Source organism: Macaca nemestrina, chromosome 3 (genome assembly GCF_043159975.1).
Source record: "Macaca nemestrina isolate mMacNem1 chromosome 3, mMacNem.hap1, whole genome shotgun sequence".
NCBI classification, from domain to species: domain Eukaryota; kingdom Metazoa; phylum Chordata; class Mammalia; order Primates; family Cercopithecidae; genus Macaca; species Macaca nemestrina.
The window spans coordinates 97,568,930-97,586,883 of record NC_092127.1 but is presented as its reverse complement, the minus strand read 5'-3'; the positions used below and the strand labels follow the sequence as shown (position 1 = coordinate 97,586,883).

The following is a 17,954-nucleotide window of genomic DNA, read 5'->3' as shown; positions in this document are numbered from 1 at the left end:
ACACATTTTTCACTAAATCTGGTCTTGACTTAAGATATTATATGATATTTTAGTGGCTTAATTTTGCTATTTTGATTTTTATTCGTAGTAGTCTAGTTCCTTGAGTAAAAGTAAGTTCTTGGGGGTGGAATTGCAAACTTAGTTTATCTGAATCACTCATTGTATTTATATTTTATGAGTTCTCCATAATAATGAATAGATATGAATGAATGAAAGAATAAATAGTAAAGGAAGAAAGAACTGAAGATAATGAGAAATATTAATGAACTTAGCATGGGAGATGCAATCTCTTTTATTAGGACTAGTTTTAGGTTTTGACACTTCTCAGATACCTCTTATCTCACAGTGATTTGTGGGAAATTGCCCAGTATATTCGACATAACACACAATCCACAGAGTTGATTTCTTAGAGAATTCATTTGGTACCTACGTTAGTATCTGCCAATTTGTCTTGATGTTAGAGAGATAACTACCACCTCTGTGACCATCATTTAGATTCACCTTAGCCATATAATTCCAACATCAGGACCTTTCAACATAGTCTCTATTGAAAATACAGAAGACATCACTCGTGTAGACAGGGAAGACATATTCTCTTCTGCTTTTAGGCAACTTCATTTTGGGGAATCCAGATGTATCCTAAACCAATATCTTGTTACAATGTCTTTCCTTTTAAATGCAGCCTATTGTAGCACAGCATAGCTAGCAAAGCTCAGACATATAAATGCTGACTTTATCATCAAATGCTTACTTCTTGATCTTCATTTCTCATAACACAGAACAAAATATCTTCCATGTACTACTCTAATAATTTTTATATTTATCCATCCTTTTTATTCTGTAAACTTAACATATAATTTCTGCATATCCATCGTTCATGATATTTGCTGAAATATAACAAAGTGGCTGACATGTACAATTAAATATTCCAGCAAAAATCTTTTGGATGTTGTTTTTATTACATCAAATGCAGATCCTGTGTCTATGCATGAAAATGAAAGGCAATAGGTTCTGCATGGAAATATCAAACAGTGCTTTAGAAAATCTTGAATTAGTTGTTGCCTTTACCATTAACAATCTTTATAATCTAGGACGAGTCACACAGTCTCTCTAGTCAGTTTCCTTATAAAATCAAGGTATTAAAATACATTAACTTTAAAGCCTCCCTTGAATCTTGAATTATTTAACATTATATCAAAAAATAAAAATATTCATATTTTCAGTGTGCAAGAAGTTAAGATCTTTGATATTAATAAAATGAAAATAATTGACATCAATAAAATGAAAATAATTGACAATTATTTTAGATCTTAGCAATTGTAAGCTTCATCTGACTCTCATATTTTGTGCTTTGTTGATTTTTTTTTTCTATTTAAAAATCAATTTTAGATCTTTTTAAGGATGACTAACTTTGAAGCTGGTGGCCCATCTGTTTTCTCTTTGTTAGCAGACTTTTTGAGGCTACTCTGAGTTTGTAAAGAAAATGATTTGCTTTGATAAAGCAGCTTTTCAAGAAGAAAAAAAAAATAGCCTTAGATTTTTTTTTCACTCTATAGTAAGTGTTTCTAACACTCATAAACTCATCCTAAGTAGGAAAAAAATGGTTGGCTATTTGAAAAATTGCTATTATTAAATAAACCTCTTATCTCCAAGGCTCAATTCTTTATACAGCAAAAGAATGTATTTTTGAAATTCTATGCTTCTTTAAAAATTGGTTCTAACTTGTATGTAATGATATTCTGACCATAACATTTTTTACTATAATTAATTCCCCGCTGTGTCTTATTCCTTATTTATACTATGTGAAAGAATTTCAAAAAATTAGGTGCATATTACTTCATTGCAATTCCCAGCTATTCTGTGTGTTTTATACTTCTATACACGTTAGCAATGTTATTTTCATGTTTTAAATTCTTTGAAAGACTTTTAAGTAGTATTATGTTCACCAAACCATCATGCAGAAAATGTAGGTCCTTATTCTTTGTCACATCATTGCCTTGTATATGTCCCCTGAATTTCCTTAAATGACATTTGTTCAACCTAGAATTGTGCATGTTGCTGAAGGAAAACATAACTTATGTCAATTATTAAATCAATTATTAGTAAGAGCCTCAGCTTTCCATGTATAAAAATACCTTTGAAGTAAGGCATCGAAAACCAATCTTAATGTACATTTACAAGAATAAATTGGGATAGTTTGTATGAAAGCCATTTATAATATTTTAAAGTATGTGACAGATGGAATTCTGAAATTACCCGTATTGTTTGTAGTATCCTCCAAAATGTGCTATGTATTTAGTAATATATTGTCTTTATCAGTGGGTCAAGCTTATTCTTCAAAGTAGTTTGCATTACATTGTACTGATATAAAACAACAGATTAATGTTATGAAATTGCTGTATTTTCATTTCACTTCCTTGCTCATATTATCTCTTAGATTAGGTAAATATGTTACTTTTAGAAGTTTCCAAGCAGAGCATACAGGGTAAAATTACTCGTAAGATAGAATCATTTAAGCAAGAAATTTAGGGCTTACATTATTTAATCATGGTAATAAGGACTAAAAAAAAAAGAGGTATGAACAATAAGTTTGATTCTTAATCAATTTAATGATATACAGTATATTTGTTTATTCATTTATTAGACTCCAGAAATATTTCTACCACATAAAGCCACAGCGACTGGCTATAAAGCCTATGAATTATTCACGCAAGATATTATGTGAATCTAAAGACTTTTTTTGAGATTATTTATTGAGTACTACTCTTGTTTAAGAAACATTTTATTACATAATATGTGCTAGGTGTTGGGCAGCAGGGTGTCTAGACAAGAGGCTCTTTTTTTTTATGTTTTGCTATACTAAGCCACTACAATTGTTCACTATTCTGCATTCCTATGCAAACACAGAAAATTATTTTCTACTCCTTTCCCTCAGGCATATAAATTTAACTTAAATCTTTAACTCATTCTTTCATTTAGAAATCACATATTTCTGGAATACCAGTTGTGCAGAATTATATTTTCATAGATTTCTTCTGAATTGAGTCCTTAATCAAACTCCTGTTATTGCTTTTATAAGCAATAATTGTCTGAAATTCTCGTTTAAATCACCTTTTAACTAAAGAGAATTACTGACACAGAGTGGGTGATTACACATACACACACGCACACTCTCTCACACTTACATTAGTGTTAAAGACAACTTATTGTTCTACAGGATTTGGTTCTGCCTAGAGTTCATTTACTCTAATTATACACAGAACAGTCAAAACATACACCTAGTGCCTTCTGGGAAAACTGTTGTATGTTTTTACTTTTCCTTTGAAGAGAGAGAGGTGCTGTGATTTTACTCTCTTGGGAGCTCTGCTGGCCTTATTAGCATTCACCTTGCTTATCTCATGCATGTCTTCTAACCCTGTTTGAGTCCTAAATGCCCACCAGTAGAATTTAGTATACCCTAAAGAATTTAGAAGCGAGGTTGAACCAGAAGAAGTAATTTCACTCTGCACAATGTGCTCCATTCCACACCTCTTGGTAATTTGTGCAATCTGAAAAAAAAAATCAGCTCCTGTCTGCCAGAACCTTTGGATGTTTCTTTTTGGTGATTATATCAACTTATTACAGGGCTTCCTGCTTACAAAGCAGTAACTACTTCTTTACACAATCTCTCTGTAGTAGAGTGTTTCCTAGACCTTTAACAGAACTCTTTATCACTGAAAACAGATTCCACATCTAAGACTCCAAACAGACACAGCAACGGTGCCAAAACCTTTTGAAGAGAAATTCTATTTCTCAATGATGACAGGAAAAGGGCAGTCTGTTATTTTTAAATGTGGTTTGAGTCTGCATGGGCCCTTTAATGGTTGTACTTGAGAAAGAGGCACATTTTAGGAGTGCCTATTTACTTTACATCAACGCATTACATTGTGAAACATCAAAAGGAGCATTTACTTTTTAAGTAGTTTACAAATGCTTTCATAGTCTATTACTACACTGGATTGATTTATATAAAAGAGATCGTTTTTTAAAAATGAATAATTATAAGGATCCAGAAGAATGACTGGTATATAACAAGGATTATATGTGTTTGCAAACTAAGTAACATAAAAATTGTTAAGGCTTAATTTCACTCTCATAATGGCTATAAATGATAAAAGGATAGAAATTGATGTATAATGGTTTTCTTTCTTGATATGTATATCACTGATCATTTTTATCTGTTTAATTTAGGGAAGCATTGTAGTTTAGGGCAGTGGTTCTCAACTGGAGGCAATTTTGCTGCCATCCCCCACCCCTGGGGGACATTTGGAAATGTGTGGAGACGTTTTTAGTTGTCACAACTGGGTGACAGAGAGGTACCCTGGCTTCTATAGGTACAAGACAAGGATGCTACTAACATCCTGCAATGTACAAGATGGCCCCAGTAACAAGACAATAAGTAATACATACTTAAACATACAGTACATAAAATGAAAATGCTTGTTTACGTTTAATATTTATTGATAAATTTCAATATTTTATTCGGTGAGTAATAATATTTGTACGTGCTTTTATTCAAAGCACTTTTCTTACATGTAATTATATTTAATAGTAGAGAGATAATGGCTTCTTGATATGACAGCATTGCATGTTTCTGTTATTCTGCCTGTAGGTTTTTGTTGATGTATTTATAATTAATTAAATTAATATATATATTATAGAGTGTATTCTGTCATTTGTTTTACTGCCTCAGCTTATACATTTGTCATTTATTTTCTGAAATAATGAAGTGATCTGCTCAATCAGTCTCCATGCAAGTAGACCAGCATCAAATGGGTCAGTCAGTTGCTGAGTTTTTATTCTAAAGAGTATCTTGCTACTACTACTAAATTACCAAAATTTATTATTTTTATAAATTAGAGAATATTATGACCATTGTCATTTATATTTCAGAACTTAAAATATTTACATAAAATAGAAGATAAAGGAGTTGAGTTAAACATATTTTAATGTGAGTATTTTTATAGCTCTGGATTTTACCCAAAGATGTGTGTACCCACCATTTACATTTACACAGCGGGGCGGGGAAGCAATTAAAAATTGCAGCCATACAATATCTCCCTTTCAATTCAGTTTTTACAGTATTGACAAAATACACTGAAATGTTTTGTTTTTTTTTTTCATTTGCTTTGATGTCTAACACTGTAGATATAATGTCATATTGCTTTGGTGGTTCTGAAAGATCTGTTCGATAAGCCATTTTAATAAGGAAAGTCCAGTAGATTATTTTCCAGACTGTGTAAATATTAATGGAGTTCTTAGTAAATGCCAGGTGCTTGTAGGACATGTGTATTCAACATTGAACAAGAAAGCAGTGTCCCTGCCCTTATGAAACTTATATTCTATTTGACCTGGTGTGTTAGTCCACTCTCACGCTGCTAATAAAGACATACTTGACTTAGGAAACTTACAATTATGGTGGAAGGGGAAGCAAACATGTCCTTCTTCATATGATGGCAGGAAGAATTGCTGAGCAAAGTGGGGAACCTCTTATAAAACTGTCTGATCTCATGAGAACTCATTCACTCATGAGAATAGCAGCATGGGGGTCACTGCCACAGAGTCTCTCCCATGACATGTGGGGATTACGGGAACTACAACTCAAGATGAGATCTGGCTGGGGACACAGACAAACCATATCACCTGGGTACCATAATGGGTAGAAGTAAAAGTGTCTATTCTCGGGAATAAAATATATAGTATTCTCATTGTATATCTTACTTAACCTGCAGGTCTTATTAACGGGAAACCATGAGCTTATTCAGAATACACACTTCTCAGTGTAAATTACCCATACAAAAGTTACTACTTAGCTTTTACTACAAGAACTGTAACAAGAGTAATTCTGATTCACTTTAACATAATTTACTATTTATCTACTCTTTCAATTGAATTCACACTATAAAGCTGATATTTTCATTAATCTTTCAAATTTTTTTGGATTATTTTTCTAAATGCAATACCAGTTTTCCTAGGTGGATATTAGGGATTGTTTCAGTTTCTCTATTCCTTTAAGAACAATTCTTGTTGTAAAGCAATATTTGTTTTTTTGTTAAGTGGAGAACATTTGCAGGAAATGTTTTTTTTTTTTTTTTTTTAGAAGGAGTCTCACTCTGTCGCCCAGGTTGGAGTGCAGTGGCGCGATCTCGGCTCACTGCAAGCTCCGCCTCCCGGGTTCACGCGATTCTTCTGCCTCAGCCTCCCGAGTAGCTGGGACCACAGGCACCCGCCACCACGCCCGGCTAATTTTTTGTATTTTTTAAGTAGAGACGGGGTTTCACCGTGTTAGCCAGGATGGCCTCGATCTCTGACCTCGTGATCCACCCGTCTCGGCCTCCCAAAGTGCTGGGATTACAGGCTTGAGCTACCGCGCCTGGCTTCGGAAAAATATATTTTAAAGTCAGTGAAAATAATCATATTCAGAGTTCTTATCTATGCAAGCAATTATAACAGAATAATTTTGCCTGATAACATTCATGGCAACTGCCAATAATTTTTACAAAAAAGGGAAAATGACTTCAGAAAAAATGATAAAACATTATTAAACACTCACTAATCAGTGATTGAAGTATTGCTCCCCTCCCCCATGAATTCTATCATCATATCATCCAACCTTAACAAATTTGGGCTTTGCACATTGGCATGATTATTGTACTTCTATTTTTCACCAAGAGACAAGTTTTTAATGTAATAGAATCCCTAAATATCAGATTTCATTTTACAATCAAGGCTTTTAATCCAGGTTGCAGTTGTAATGGAGTTTAAATTGCCCATGCAAGTGTGAATTGTGTCATATCTTCATGTTTTCCTTTCTTTAATTGAGTTATATGCAATTTTGGTGCTACATGTGTTACTAAAAATGTTTTTGAAAAGCTTACTGTATGTGATGTCATAACAAACATAATTTTGTATACAGAAAGCCAAGAAAAAAACAAGGTATAATTTTAATATTAATGAAATACATATTTGTAACTGTCTTGCTTTCAACTCCATGCTTTTTTCTTAAGTAAAAACCCAATGCTTTATGAAATCTAGAGAGGGAATATACCTATGTGTTGATGACACTGAATCATTGAGAAAGATGCGAAAGGACTGTCAAATGCCAAGCAAGGCAACTGAACACAAAATAAATTGCAATGAGAGGCTAGTGTAACTTATTAATGGATCACACAGGATGAAATAAGTGAATGTGGTTTGTTTATTTGTTTTAAATCAGCATCAGGTGTTTTGTTGGTTTTTTGTTTCTTAGTGGTGTATTAAATAATAATGTGTTTTAAAATTAGTATTTTCTTGCATTTGATGAAATACAGGCTATATGCTATTGTAAAGAAATGAGAGGAAGACAATTAAATGGTAACAATGAACTGATTTTTTTATAATGTGCACACTTGACTGATTAATCACTAGATTTTCCATCCTTTCATCCTCATTAGGAATTCTACAGATAGGCAATAATCTAGCTGCATGACAACTAAATTGTGCAGAATCTGACATAATTACATGAATTTCAGGAGGGCTTAATTCTGATTTTGAGAAAGATGTGGCTAGACACATGCATTGAACTTTACTTTCAGGGATCTCAAGTTCTTCAAAGTAATAAACATCGATTAACATCATGATATGGAAATTATTTTCCTCTGGGCCAAGGCAATGAAATCCAAATGTGTATATATATATGTATATATACATATAAATATATACCCAAATCTATCTATCTATCTATCTATCTATCTATCTATCTATCTATCTATCTATCTATCTATCTAGATTCCCATCCTCCCGATCCAAATATATATGCCAAAATATATTTTAATATTTTATGTCAAGAGGATGTTTCCTATGTATTTCTAAACATATTCCAAAACATGTAGCATAAAATATATATTTTAAACCTACAATTTTAGAATTGGAAAGCAACTAAATGATTGTTAGAGTTTCTTCAAGATCTAAATTCTATTGTCTTACATTTTATTCACTTGATTCAATGGACTTAGAAACCGAAGCCCAGAATAATTAATTTATTCTTCATTCCATGTTACACAGTTCAACCGTAGCACAACCAACATTACAGTCTTTTGGCTCGAGGTTCAGTGTTATTTCTATTAGCTCAAATTGTCCTGTAATATATTAAACACACAATAGGATAATTAGTGTAGTGGATGGTATGATATGCCTCCTACTTTTCCCTTTCTCTGCCTCAAACAAATACACTTTCAAGACTGAAGTCTATTTTTTTCTGTTGCTGAGAGTGTTGAGAACTGATAGCGCTCAAGTAAATTTCTCTCCAAGAATTTCCCTGCTGGAAAAAAAAAAAAAAAAAGCAAAACCAAAAAACCTCCTCACCCACCCAATACCATAGCCCCTCCCAGGGCCTGCCAAGTCCAATAACTGGATGATGGGCTATAAGACTCTTGTCCACTTGCCTGAATTGGAGACAACTATTAAGAACCATCCCAAATTCAGACCTCACTGTGTGATCAGTTGAGCTAGTGTAATTGCACAGAATTTAATTTCTCACTCTGCCTGACTCTGCTTTCTTCATTCTACATAGTTGTTGGCCTAAGAACACTCCACAGTACATTTCTTACAAATATCTGTCTCACAGTCTGTGGTCTGTAGAACCAAACTACAACAATAAATATAAAATCACTTGAATTTTCTAGAGAAAATGACTTTGCTTTATAAAATACAGATAAAAGTGTTCCAAGTGATTAGCTTCTAAAGGATGAAATAAATACCTCTCAAAGTAGTTTCAAGCTCTGTTAGTTACATTATATAGTTACTGTGATGATGATGATTATCGTTGTTGTGATTAAGGTGACTACATTCCAGGTATATTAGGCATTTTATAATCAAGCATATCATTAAATATTTATAATAATCCTTTATGAAGATATGGATAAAAATATAAAACTTCATTTCTTAGATGAGGAAATTGGCAGCTTAGGAAGCTTATGTAACTTGCCATGTTCACTAAACTAGAAAGTGTCTGACTTGAAGCTGACTTAAGGTAGCATTTGGGTCTTATATGAACAGCACTCTTTTGCATCATGTATGTAGCACCTTGTCCTCAGTGTGTCCAATAAATATTTATCACAAGAATAAATGAATTCATATATATCTGACCAAACCCATACTATTAACCCCTACACAGTGCAATCTCTTATGTACAGTATGAGCTTTGTAGCTAATGGTAAACATCACAGAGAACTTAAAAAAAAAAAACAGAAACCAAGAGCAAAAAAACTAACATGTCAAAAACAAACTATGCCAAATAAACATAAATGCTTGATTTAAATGTGTATTTTCCTTTAAAAAAATGAGAGTAGAAATCCCTATCTTGCTTCTTTTGATAGTAAATCCACGTGCCTCCTAATTACCAGATATTGTACCAGAGAAGGGGTGCTGAGGCTGCCTGTGTGACTGAGTTATTTGATCCTTTTCAATATGTCTTTTTAAAACTGTATATTCAATTTTATGTAATATGCCAGGAGAATCAAAATAGTCACATAAAGAAAACAATGAATATTTCCTCAAAGGTAATCTTAAAATAGTGGAAATGAAGTCTACACCTACAATTTTTACTTTCCTAGGCAGCATCTGTTGAAATAGAAATGAAAAAGAAACTTAACCAGTGGTATTATCATTATGGACTTATTACTGTTGTGTTCACCTCCAATTTTTTCCACAATATTTCATAAGCAGCACCCATGATATGTCTAACATTTGGCCACAGATATTGAGCACAAGGTTGATTTGGGGGTTGGTGGGTAACAATTAAATAACATGTAAGTTTACAGGGATGGAGAAAAAAGAAAAGATCACATTTCTAATAGGTCCATAGCCTAGAGTGTTGGACAAGAGCCAAGAAGAAGAAAGTGAGCTAGATAAGTTCCCAAATGACAAAAATTGAGTCAAAATAGTTGATTCCTTTTACTCCTAAAAAGTCTGAGGCATCTCTTGTGAGTCTTACAATATTTCCTTTCTACACCAAATTACCAGCGTACCTATGTCTACTCCAAATCTAAGGAAAAGTTAAAACAGCATATTAGAAGTCATGGGGGGGGGGTCTGCTGTAAGTAGCTTATCACAAAAATATAAATAAGTAAAGATGACATCACAAACATCAAGACAATAAAAAGGAAAGGCCTGGGTAGCAAAATCCTTCCCTCTGAAATCACTGAGCATAAGTACGCCCTAGGTGGGTCTTTGTTTCGTAGAAAAGAAAAGGAGGGAGATTTATTTCAATAATAATCATTTTGAGGCATTAGCTCATATACACCATTTTTCTGCATGTAATTAATTTTAGAAAAATGTGATGAAGTTTTTAAAAATTCCCATGAAAATACTCGAGGAAGAAGGAACTGGTAGATAATCAAGCAGACGGCCTGTCCTACAGTAGCTTAGGATAAAATCCAACTCTGTGCTACAATCTTCCAATCTGTATAATGGAAATAAAAGAAGCTACCTCAAAAGGCTCTTGTGAAGAGTGAATATATAAGAGCAATAGCAGAGTGTTTGAAATATAATACACATGCGGTGATAAATATTATGTATTATCTCAAATAAACTTTATTCAGCAAATATTTATTAAATGGTTATAGTGTGCCAGGCAATTGTGTCAGGAAGAAAGAGTAGAAATGAAGAGAAATGGATGACTTGAGATTATATTTTGTAAATAGCAAGGACCTGATATTAAGGTGTATGAAGAAAAGAGAGAAAAGAATAATTTTCAGGTATTGGCCTGAATGTGGTGCCATTTACTGAGAAGGGAAATCCTTGGGGAAGAATGAGTTTCACAGTTGAGAATCAAGTTTTGCTTTATTTGGTTTGATATTATGCCAAATTAGTAATATTCATATAAGTAATATTAATCAAACCAAAAAGTGATGATGGCTAAATAAGCAAATGAGCCTGCTGCTGTCTATAGTGCTCTTCTCTCTTCTCCCTTGTCTATTTCTCTTTATTTTTATCCTCCTTCTGTGTAGCAACAATAAATCCTTCATATTTTTGCAAGCAGAACAATTAAGCCAGCCAGTCTCAGTTTTTACCTCAATGTGTTTTTCTACACAAACATAGTACTCTCTTCAGGAGGAGTATGGGTGCTAGCTTGTAACCTTTGCTTCTTCACAGCATGATTCAATGAACTATGCCTTGTTTTTATTACTAGAGTATACAATTTTTATGAGCAAGAAGGGGGCATGGACTTGTGGACCTGATATTGATTAACAAATTGCATCCAAAAGTCTAAATGAACCATGTATTGAAATTCTGTTGGTCTTCTTAAGTTATTGTAGTTACTTGGGTGTTTTCAGTTTCTTTAATTTCTCGCTTACCACTTTGGTGATACAAATCATGATACTGATAATTCTATAAACTCTCTTGTCATATATTTAAATAACTATAGCATATTAAACCAACAAAAACTAATGGCCTCATATGTCTATATTCATCACTTATTAAAATAATCTGTATTTTCATACCGTGGTATCTCTTCAGATCAAATATATCTTCCACCTTTTACTTAATAAAATAATCTGTATTTTCTGTGAAGCGATATAATTCAAATTTAGTAAATTAGATAAACAAATATCAAAGTGCCTTTTAGAGTAAATTAACCATTTAATCACTATCTGTAATAGTATTGCACTGGAAAATTTAATCCCATGGATAATTGTATTGATAATTTTATAAACCTCATTGAAAATTTAGGGGTTCAGACACAAATGTATAAATACCACTCTGTATTGTATGTATGTTATGAAAGTGTTTTTTTAAAGACATCTTTTTCTTTCTGTGTCTTACCATAGGCTACATATCGAAATCGAATTGTGAGCCAAAATCTCAGCACAAGGGACAGAAAAGCAATGCATACTCCCACCGAGGACCGTTTTAGGTATTCGGCAGCGGACCAGACAAGCCCTTACAAAAACAAGACCTGTCAACTCCCAAGTCTCTGTTTAAGTAATTTCTTGAAGGACAAGGAACTAGCAGAAGTTATCAAACATTCAAGAGGAACTTATGAAACCCTCACTTCAGAGGTTACACAGAACTTACGGGCCACCGTTGGGCAGAGCTCTCTGAAGCCAACAGCTAAGACAGAAGGGCTCTCCACGTTCTTAGAGAAACCAAAGGACCAAGTTGCTATGGCCCGACAGCATTCGACCTTCACAGGCAGGTTTGGACAGCCACCCAGAGGGCCAATCTCTTTACACATGTACAGCAGGAAGAATGTGTTTCTCCACCACAATTTACACAGCACTGAGCTGCAGACCCTAGGCCAGCAGGATGGGTAATTAAATCACCCTATTCCTGTCTTTGGATAGGATAAAGATGGTTAGTGTTTCTCGTGCATAGTTCATATTAAAATTGTCATGTACTTTTTCTTACATTTTAGTTATAAACAAAGACTTGTGTTGTTGGATTTTTTTTCTTAATAATAAACAAAGACTTGTTTTTTTTTTTTTTTTCTCCAAGAGTGAAAGTTTGAGCATGTTAATTGAACTAGGTTGCATTGCCTTGAAGACTCTACTATATATGTGTATAATAAGTGGGACCATCATGATCGTTTAGATAGTCCATAATTGATCGACTTTTTACCTCTATCACTTACTGATATGCATTAAGGTTTCAGAAGATAATGTCAAATAGCAATCCGTTCACTGTTAATGGCGTTACTATAAAAGTAGACCTGATGAACAATAGATAAAGGAATTATAAAGAATTTTAAATTACATAGTTAATAGAAGGAGGAAAAAAGAAGAATGTTAATGTCTTATATTTGGTGGTATATTTATTTGAAGAATGTGGCTTGCTTGCATGTAACCTAGAGATATGTCTGTCTCTATTACATACATTCAAGCTCATCTTGTGATGCTAGTAAGGGGAAAATGGCTGTATCTTTTTTTCCTTTAAACATTTAGTTCATACTAGTTCACAAATGATTTCAGACAGAGTAATTGCTATCCAAATAGAGAATGACAGCTCTGATCTTTGAAAAATTTTGCTTTTAGTTTTTGTTATTGATGTTGAAGTACCGTGACATAATACAAGGTGATAAAGTTGGTCAAATTTTGTCAAATGATGCATAAAGACTGACATGCTATATTCTTTGAGCCACTGTCATGGCATTTTTTCAAAATTTCAAGGATGAAACATTCTAAGAAAATTCTTCTTTTTCTTTACTTTCCTTATTTTTTAAAATGTTCTTTTTTTTACGTAGATCCAGTTTTGGTTTATGTACATCAACCCATATCTATAATTTTATGAATGGAGGAACAGAAAGTTGATGTTTTAGTAGCCAGTATATAATATTCTGACTATGCAGAAATCTAGATTTAGAACAAAAGGTAAAGTAAATGTGAACATTGGCAATTTGATCTTAGAAATCAGCTTCTAACAGGAATATTTAAAACCCATTTGATGGCAAATATTTCTCATTGACAATTAAGGCCCAAATATGTTATAATGTCTTATATACTTATGTGCACATGAGATAGATCAATATATGAATTGATCTATGGATAATTCCGTCATGTTTAATTAGTAGCAGAGCAGAATCATAGAGTACAATTAAATACATAAATACATAATTTTTAAAAGACTAATAGGAATCAAGGCTGCAGTTTTCTTATACACATCAGAGCTGTTAAGTATATCCACATTAGCCATAGTTCATGCAAATTGAAACTGTCATACCTACTGCATGATCTGTTTCCCTTGCATTTTCTAACAGACAGAATCTGTCAGCGTGCACAAGCAAGATGAATAAAGGGAAATTGAGATAGCAGTTTTAGCATGGCATCTGACACCTTGCTTAAATTAAAGCTATGTGCAAAATGCATCTCTTATTATAAAAATGTATTTGTGCTCTGTGCTTTGGGGAAAAGCCATTAGACACCCCACTCCTGAGCTTTAACTACTGAACTTTGATACATTTGCAGACTTTGATTGGAACTGATAAAGTAAGGAGTCTAGTTGATATGTTGTACTTATAATTTTAGTTTTCCAAAGAAACACACATGTGCATCAAGGCAGACGTTTGCCAAATGCTTTCTTTCTTTGCGTGTTTGTAATTCTGCCAAAAGAGAACAATACACACTGCAAATTGCTTGACTTAATGAGATTGCTATCTAAAGTTCCCACCATACTTTGGAAGCTATAACGTTCATGCAGATATACACTTTGGGCTGGGCAATATTTAAGAAATGATAGGAAAATAGAAAAATGATGATTATTAATTGTGGAATTCAGCTTGATTTGTCCTAAATGTTGGTGTCTGTTGCTAGAGTATTTTAAATCTGTAAATAAATAAGCATGATAAAATAATCAAGGATTTTTTCCCAGGATATGGAAGAACTATGTATCACAAATAATGTTTTTGATTTGGACTTTTGGAGTTGATAGTTTTGTTTTCCTGGAAGATAGACTTTTGAATTATACTTTATAAAAATAATCTATTTAAAGAAGATCTGTCATTTAATAGACATTTTAAGAGATGTTTTAAACACTAGTATTTTCTTGAAAAATCTTTTTTAAAGCTGAATCATTCAAAAGAAAACCTGGATTAAACAGTTCGATTTTAAAAGGAAGGGTATTTTTTGGAAATATCATCTTAAAGCTGTTTTGTATCAGTATTTTCAGCATTGTTATAATATTATTTGTAATACTAAGTGTAACTCAGGCCTGGAGAAGGTGTAAGCCCACTATGCTAGTGTACATCAGTAACTGTAAAGCAGGGGTTCTTTGTAAGTTCCTCTTGTGTATATATAGTAACATAACAATGGCATGTGGGCATTCTTTCAGTGAATTGATTTCTTTGTACTAAAATCTCTAGTTTTCTAAGACAGTTCCATGTATAAAAATGATTTATACATTTCTCCAAGGCGGTACATATCCAAAGACATGACACCAGGGGGAAAAAGTGCTTGTTTTTCTGATGGAAGCAGTGGTCTTTTCTTTTCCTTCCTCTTTCTTTTGTGCATGTGTATGTGTAGCTAAGCCTAAATAACCCTGTAAAATTTCTGCTGCAAATTGTCTCTTCTGAATTTAGAATGTGTTTTAAAGGAACACTTAGGAAGAGAAATACCTTGAAGAAAAGCTGTTTCCACCTGAAATAAACTGTTCCCATTTTTATAATTACTGGAACATGAAACTGTATTTCTATGAACTCAGTGATTTTTTTTCCGTAAAATTATATGTTAAGAGAATCACCACAAAACTACGAATTCTCTCTTGAATTATTTCTGCTTCTTTGGAGCACCATAGTCTTTGTTCAAATCACAACATGAAACTGTTGCTGTAATGCTAAAGATGTGAATCTACCACTGTCAATATGGTCAGGGTAAAACCTGGAGCCACAAGTTCAAGTTATTTTTGTTACCTAATGGTTGACATGAAAATAAAATAGTAAGCCAATATTAATTTGTAGGCATAGTTGCCCAACTTCAAATGTTTACAAAGATTTTCATGATTAATCTGGGTTTATGACCTGGGCTCTTCCCCTGATGTTTTCCAAGATTTAATCCTAAACCATTGTCATTATTTCCTGAATGTTGACCTCTCATTGAACCCATAGGAAATTCCACATTTTGTTTTGTTTAATTTGTCTCGTTTAATAGAGATAATAGCCATACACCCCTCTCCAGAAAAAGTTTTTTTTTAATTATTATGATATATTTAAGATTCACATGTCCAGGATAAATGATTACATTCCACTAGTCCTCTCAAGAACTTTCTTGGTAACTTAGTTGTTGATTAAACAGTAGGAACAGTTTGTTGAATGGTTAGTATTATCTCTCCACATCATTCGTCAGCATCACCTTCTCATTATCAAGAAATGGTAACCCATAGCATTGGATAACTTGGAATACTTAGCATAATTTCATAATTATAATCTAAATTGTTTATACTTTTTCACTTTCAGAACTTAACATTCTAAACAACTATAGAAGGAAGTGTTTCAAAGTAACCCTAATATTCAGTTGAACCACATACACATAGATGAAAGTAGAAAAGAAAGGGCAATACGTGTGAAGATGATATCTATGATTGCCATTCATGTTACTGAATCACATGCCCCATGACCAGGAGTTTTTCCCTCACTGATAATATTAGCTCAAATGTAGCACCCATTCATTTATACCAGGATTTTTATTGCTATCTAAGACTTGACTTTATTTAGGCATTATTATCAGGTCCTGTTATGTATTTTCATATGCATATATATATTTTTGTATAAGAAATATTTCAATCACACGTAATATTCTTGGGAAATTTACCTCTCCTAGAGTTTAAACTTTTTAAAACATTTCTTGTTTGTTTCCCATGTGCTAACTTTATCATGACAACTCTAGGCTGTAGAAGGCTTAATATAAAATACAAACTAGTTTTGGTTCTTATGAAAAACTGATTTCAGTTAAGACTGGTCATCTTTTTAAAAAGCTGAATTACACTGTAGTATAAAAGCAAACAGTCAATGAAGCAACCAAACAAAGAAACTCTATTCTCTAATAATATTCATCATTGCCAAATACTTATTTTTGAAATCTTGTTCTGTGCCAACATGTTGTTTCACCATGTTAAACTGCATACATACCCATGAACTATTTATTTACAATACACTGGATCTCGTTAAGAACCCAGTTCTATTTCCAAGGCACGCAGCCCGAAACCAAAAAATTAAATGATAACACTCTGTAGTTGAATTATCTGTGGAAAAGAATGAAGGCAGTTCACTCTGTTTAAGATGTGGAGAATTTCCTACAAACAGTTAAGGTGAAATAAAAATCATTAATAGAGAGTAGGTTCCTTCCATTTGAGTAAGTGATGTAGAATATGGGATACCATGGTTCTTTTTAGAGCATTTTCAGTGTAGCCTCATTAACTTCTCCAATTTAATACGACATACATATTTCTTCCACTTGAACATAAAATTCAAGAATAGGAACATCCTACATCTATCATTCTTTCCAAACATTACCTCTTTAGTAAACTCAGGTTGCTATAACAAAATACCATGGAGTAGGCAGCTAAACAGTAGTTATTTGTGTCACAGTTCTGGAGACGAGGAAGTCTACGATTAGGGTGGGGCCGAATAAATTATTGGTGAGGGTCTGCTCCCTGGTTTGCATGGAGGAGAAAGAGCTCTGGCCTCTTCCTCTTCTAATAACTACAATAATTTCATCATGGGGGACCCACCCTCATAATCTCATCTAAACCTAATTACTTCCCAAGGGCCCCAACTTGAAGCACCATCACACTGAGGATTAAGGCTTCAACATATGAATTTTGGGGGGATATAAAACTTTAGTTTATAGCACTCATTTTCAGGTCAAAAAGCCCACTTCTCTAATCACATACTTCAATAACTAGTTAGATAATTATTGTTTTACTCTTTTGTAGAATAGATCAGAGACATTAGGTAATTTTCCCAGGACACACAACATGCATTTTTATTTAAACTGGATTTAATTACCCTTGAACTTTCCATTTATATCATGCTTATCTCCAGAGTAGGATCTCTCCTAAGGAGGCAGAGTGATTTAAGCAAACATGTGCTGCTTCAGTCTCCTCTACTCCTAAATTTCCATTGATATTGCTAGGGACAAAAAAATTAAACAATGATCTATTTTAGGAAATCAAAATACTGCACATTGAAAAACAGTTTTAAAACAATTATTGACGTTCAGTTTGATAAATACAGAATTTTGAGAGGACATCTCTTCTATTTCAAGGTTACCTCCCAGAAAAACTGACATTCTAATTTTCTTCCCTTGAAAGGAATTGGAAAAAATACTAAGAAATGATTTTATGTTTTTTAAAGTAACAGGCCAATGAAGTGTCTAACAAAAGGAAAGCATACAGTAAATGAAAAATAAACTAGCTATCAGATTATCTTATCTTTTCTTCATAGG

At 33.1% G+C, this 17,954-nt stretch overlaps 1 protein-coding gene across 9 annotated transcripts in view; it reads left to right on the top strand.

Annotated features, from left to right (window-relative positions):
• LOC105479621 (coiled-coil serine rich protein 1) overlaps nucleotides 1-14,885 on the top strand; it is a 1,449,255-nt gene extending 1,434,370 nt beyond the window's left edge. For 7 of the 9 annotated variants that reach the window (XM_071092580.1, XM_071092584.1, XM_011737666.3 and 4 more), the window contains one exon: nucleotides 11,850-14,885. In XM_071092580.1, coding sequence (XP_070948681.1) covers nucleotides 11,850-12,335 — 486 coding nt within the window. In that variant the 3' untranslated portion in view covers nucleotides 12,336-14,885. The remainder of the gene's footprint in view (nucleotides 1-11,849) is intronic. The other 2 variants (XM_071092586.1, XM_011737671.3) reach the window with 2 other exon arrangements.
• Nucleotides 14,886-17,954: the final 3,069 nt, after the last annotated feature.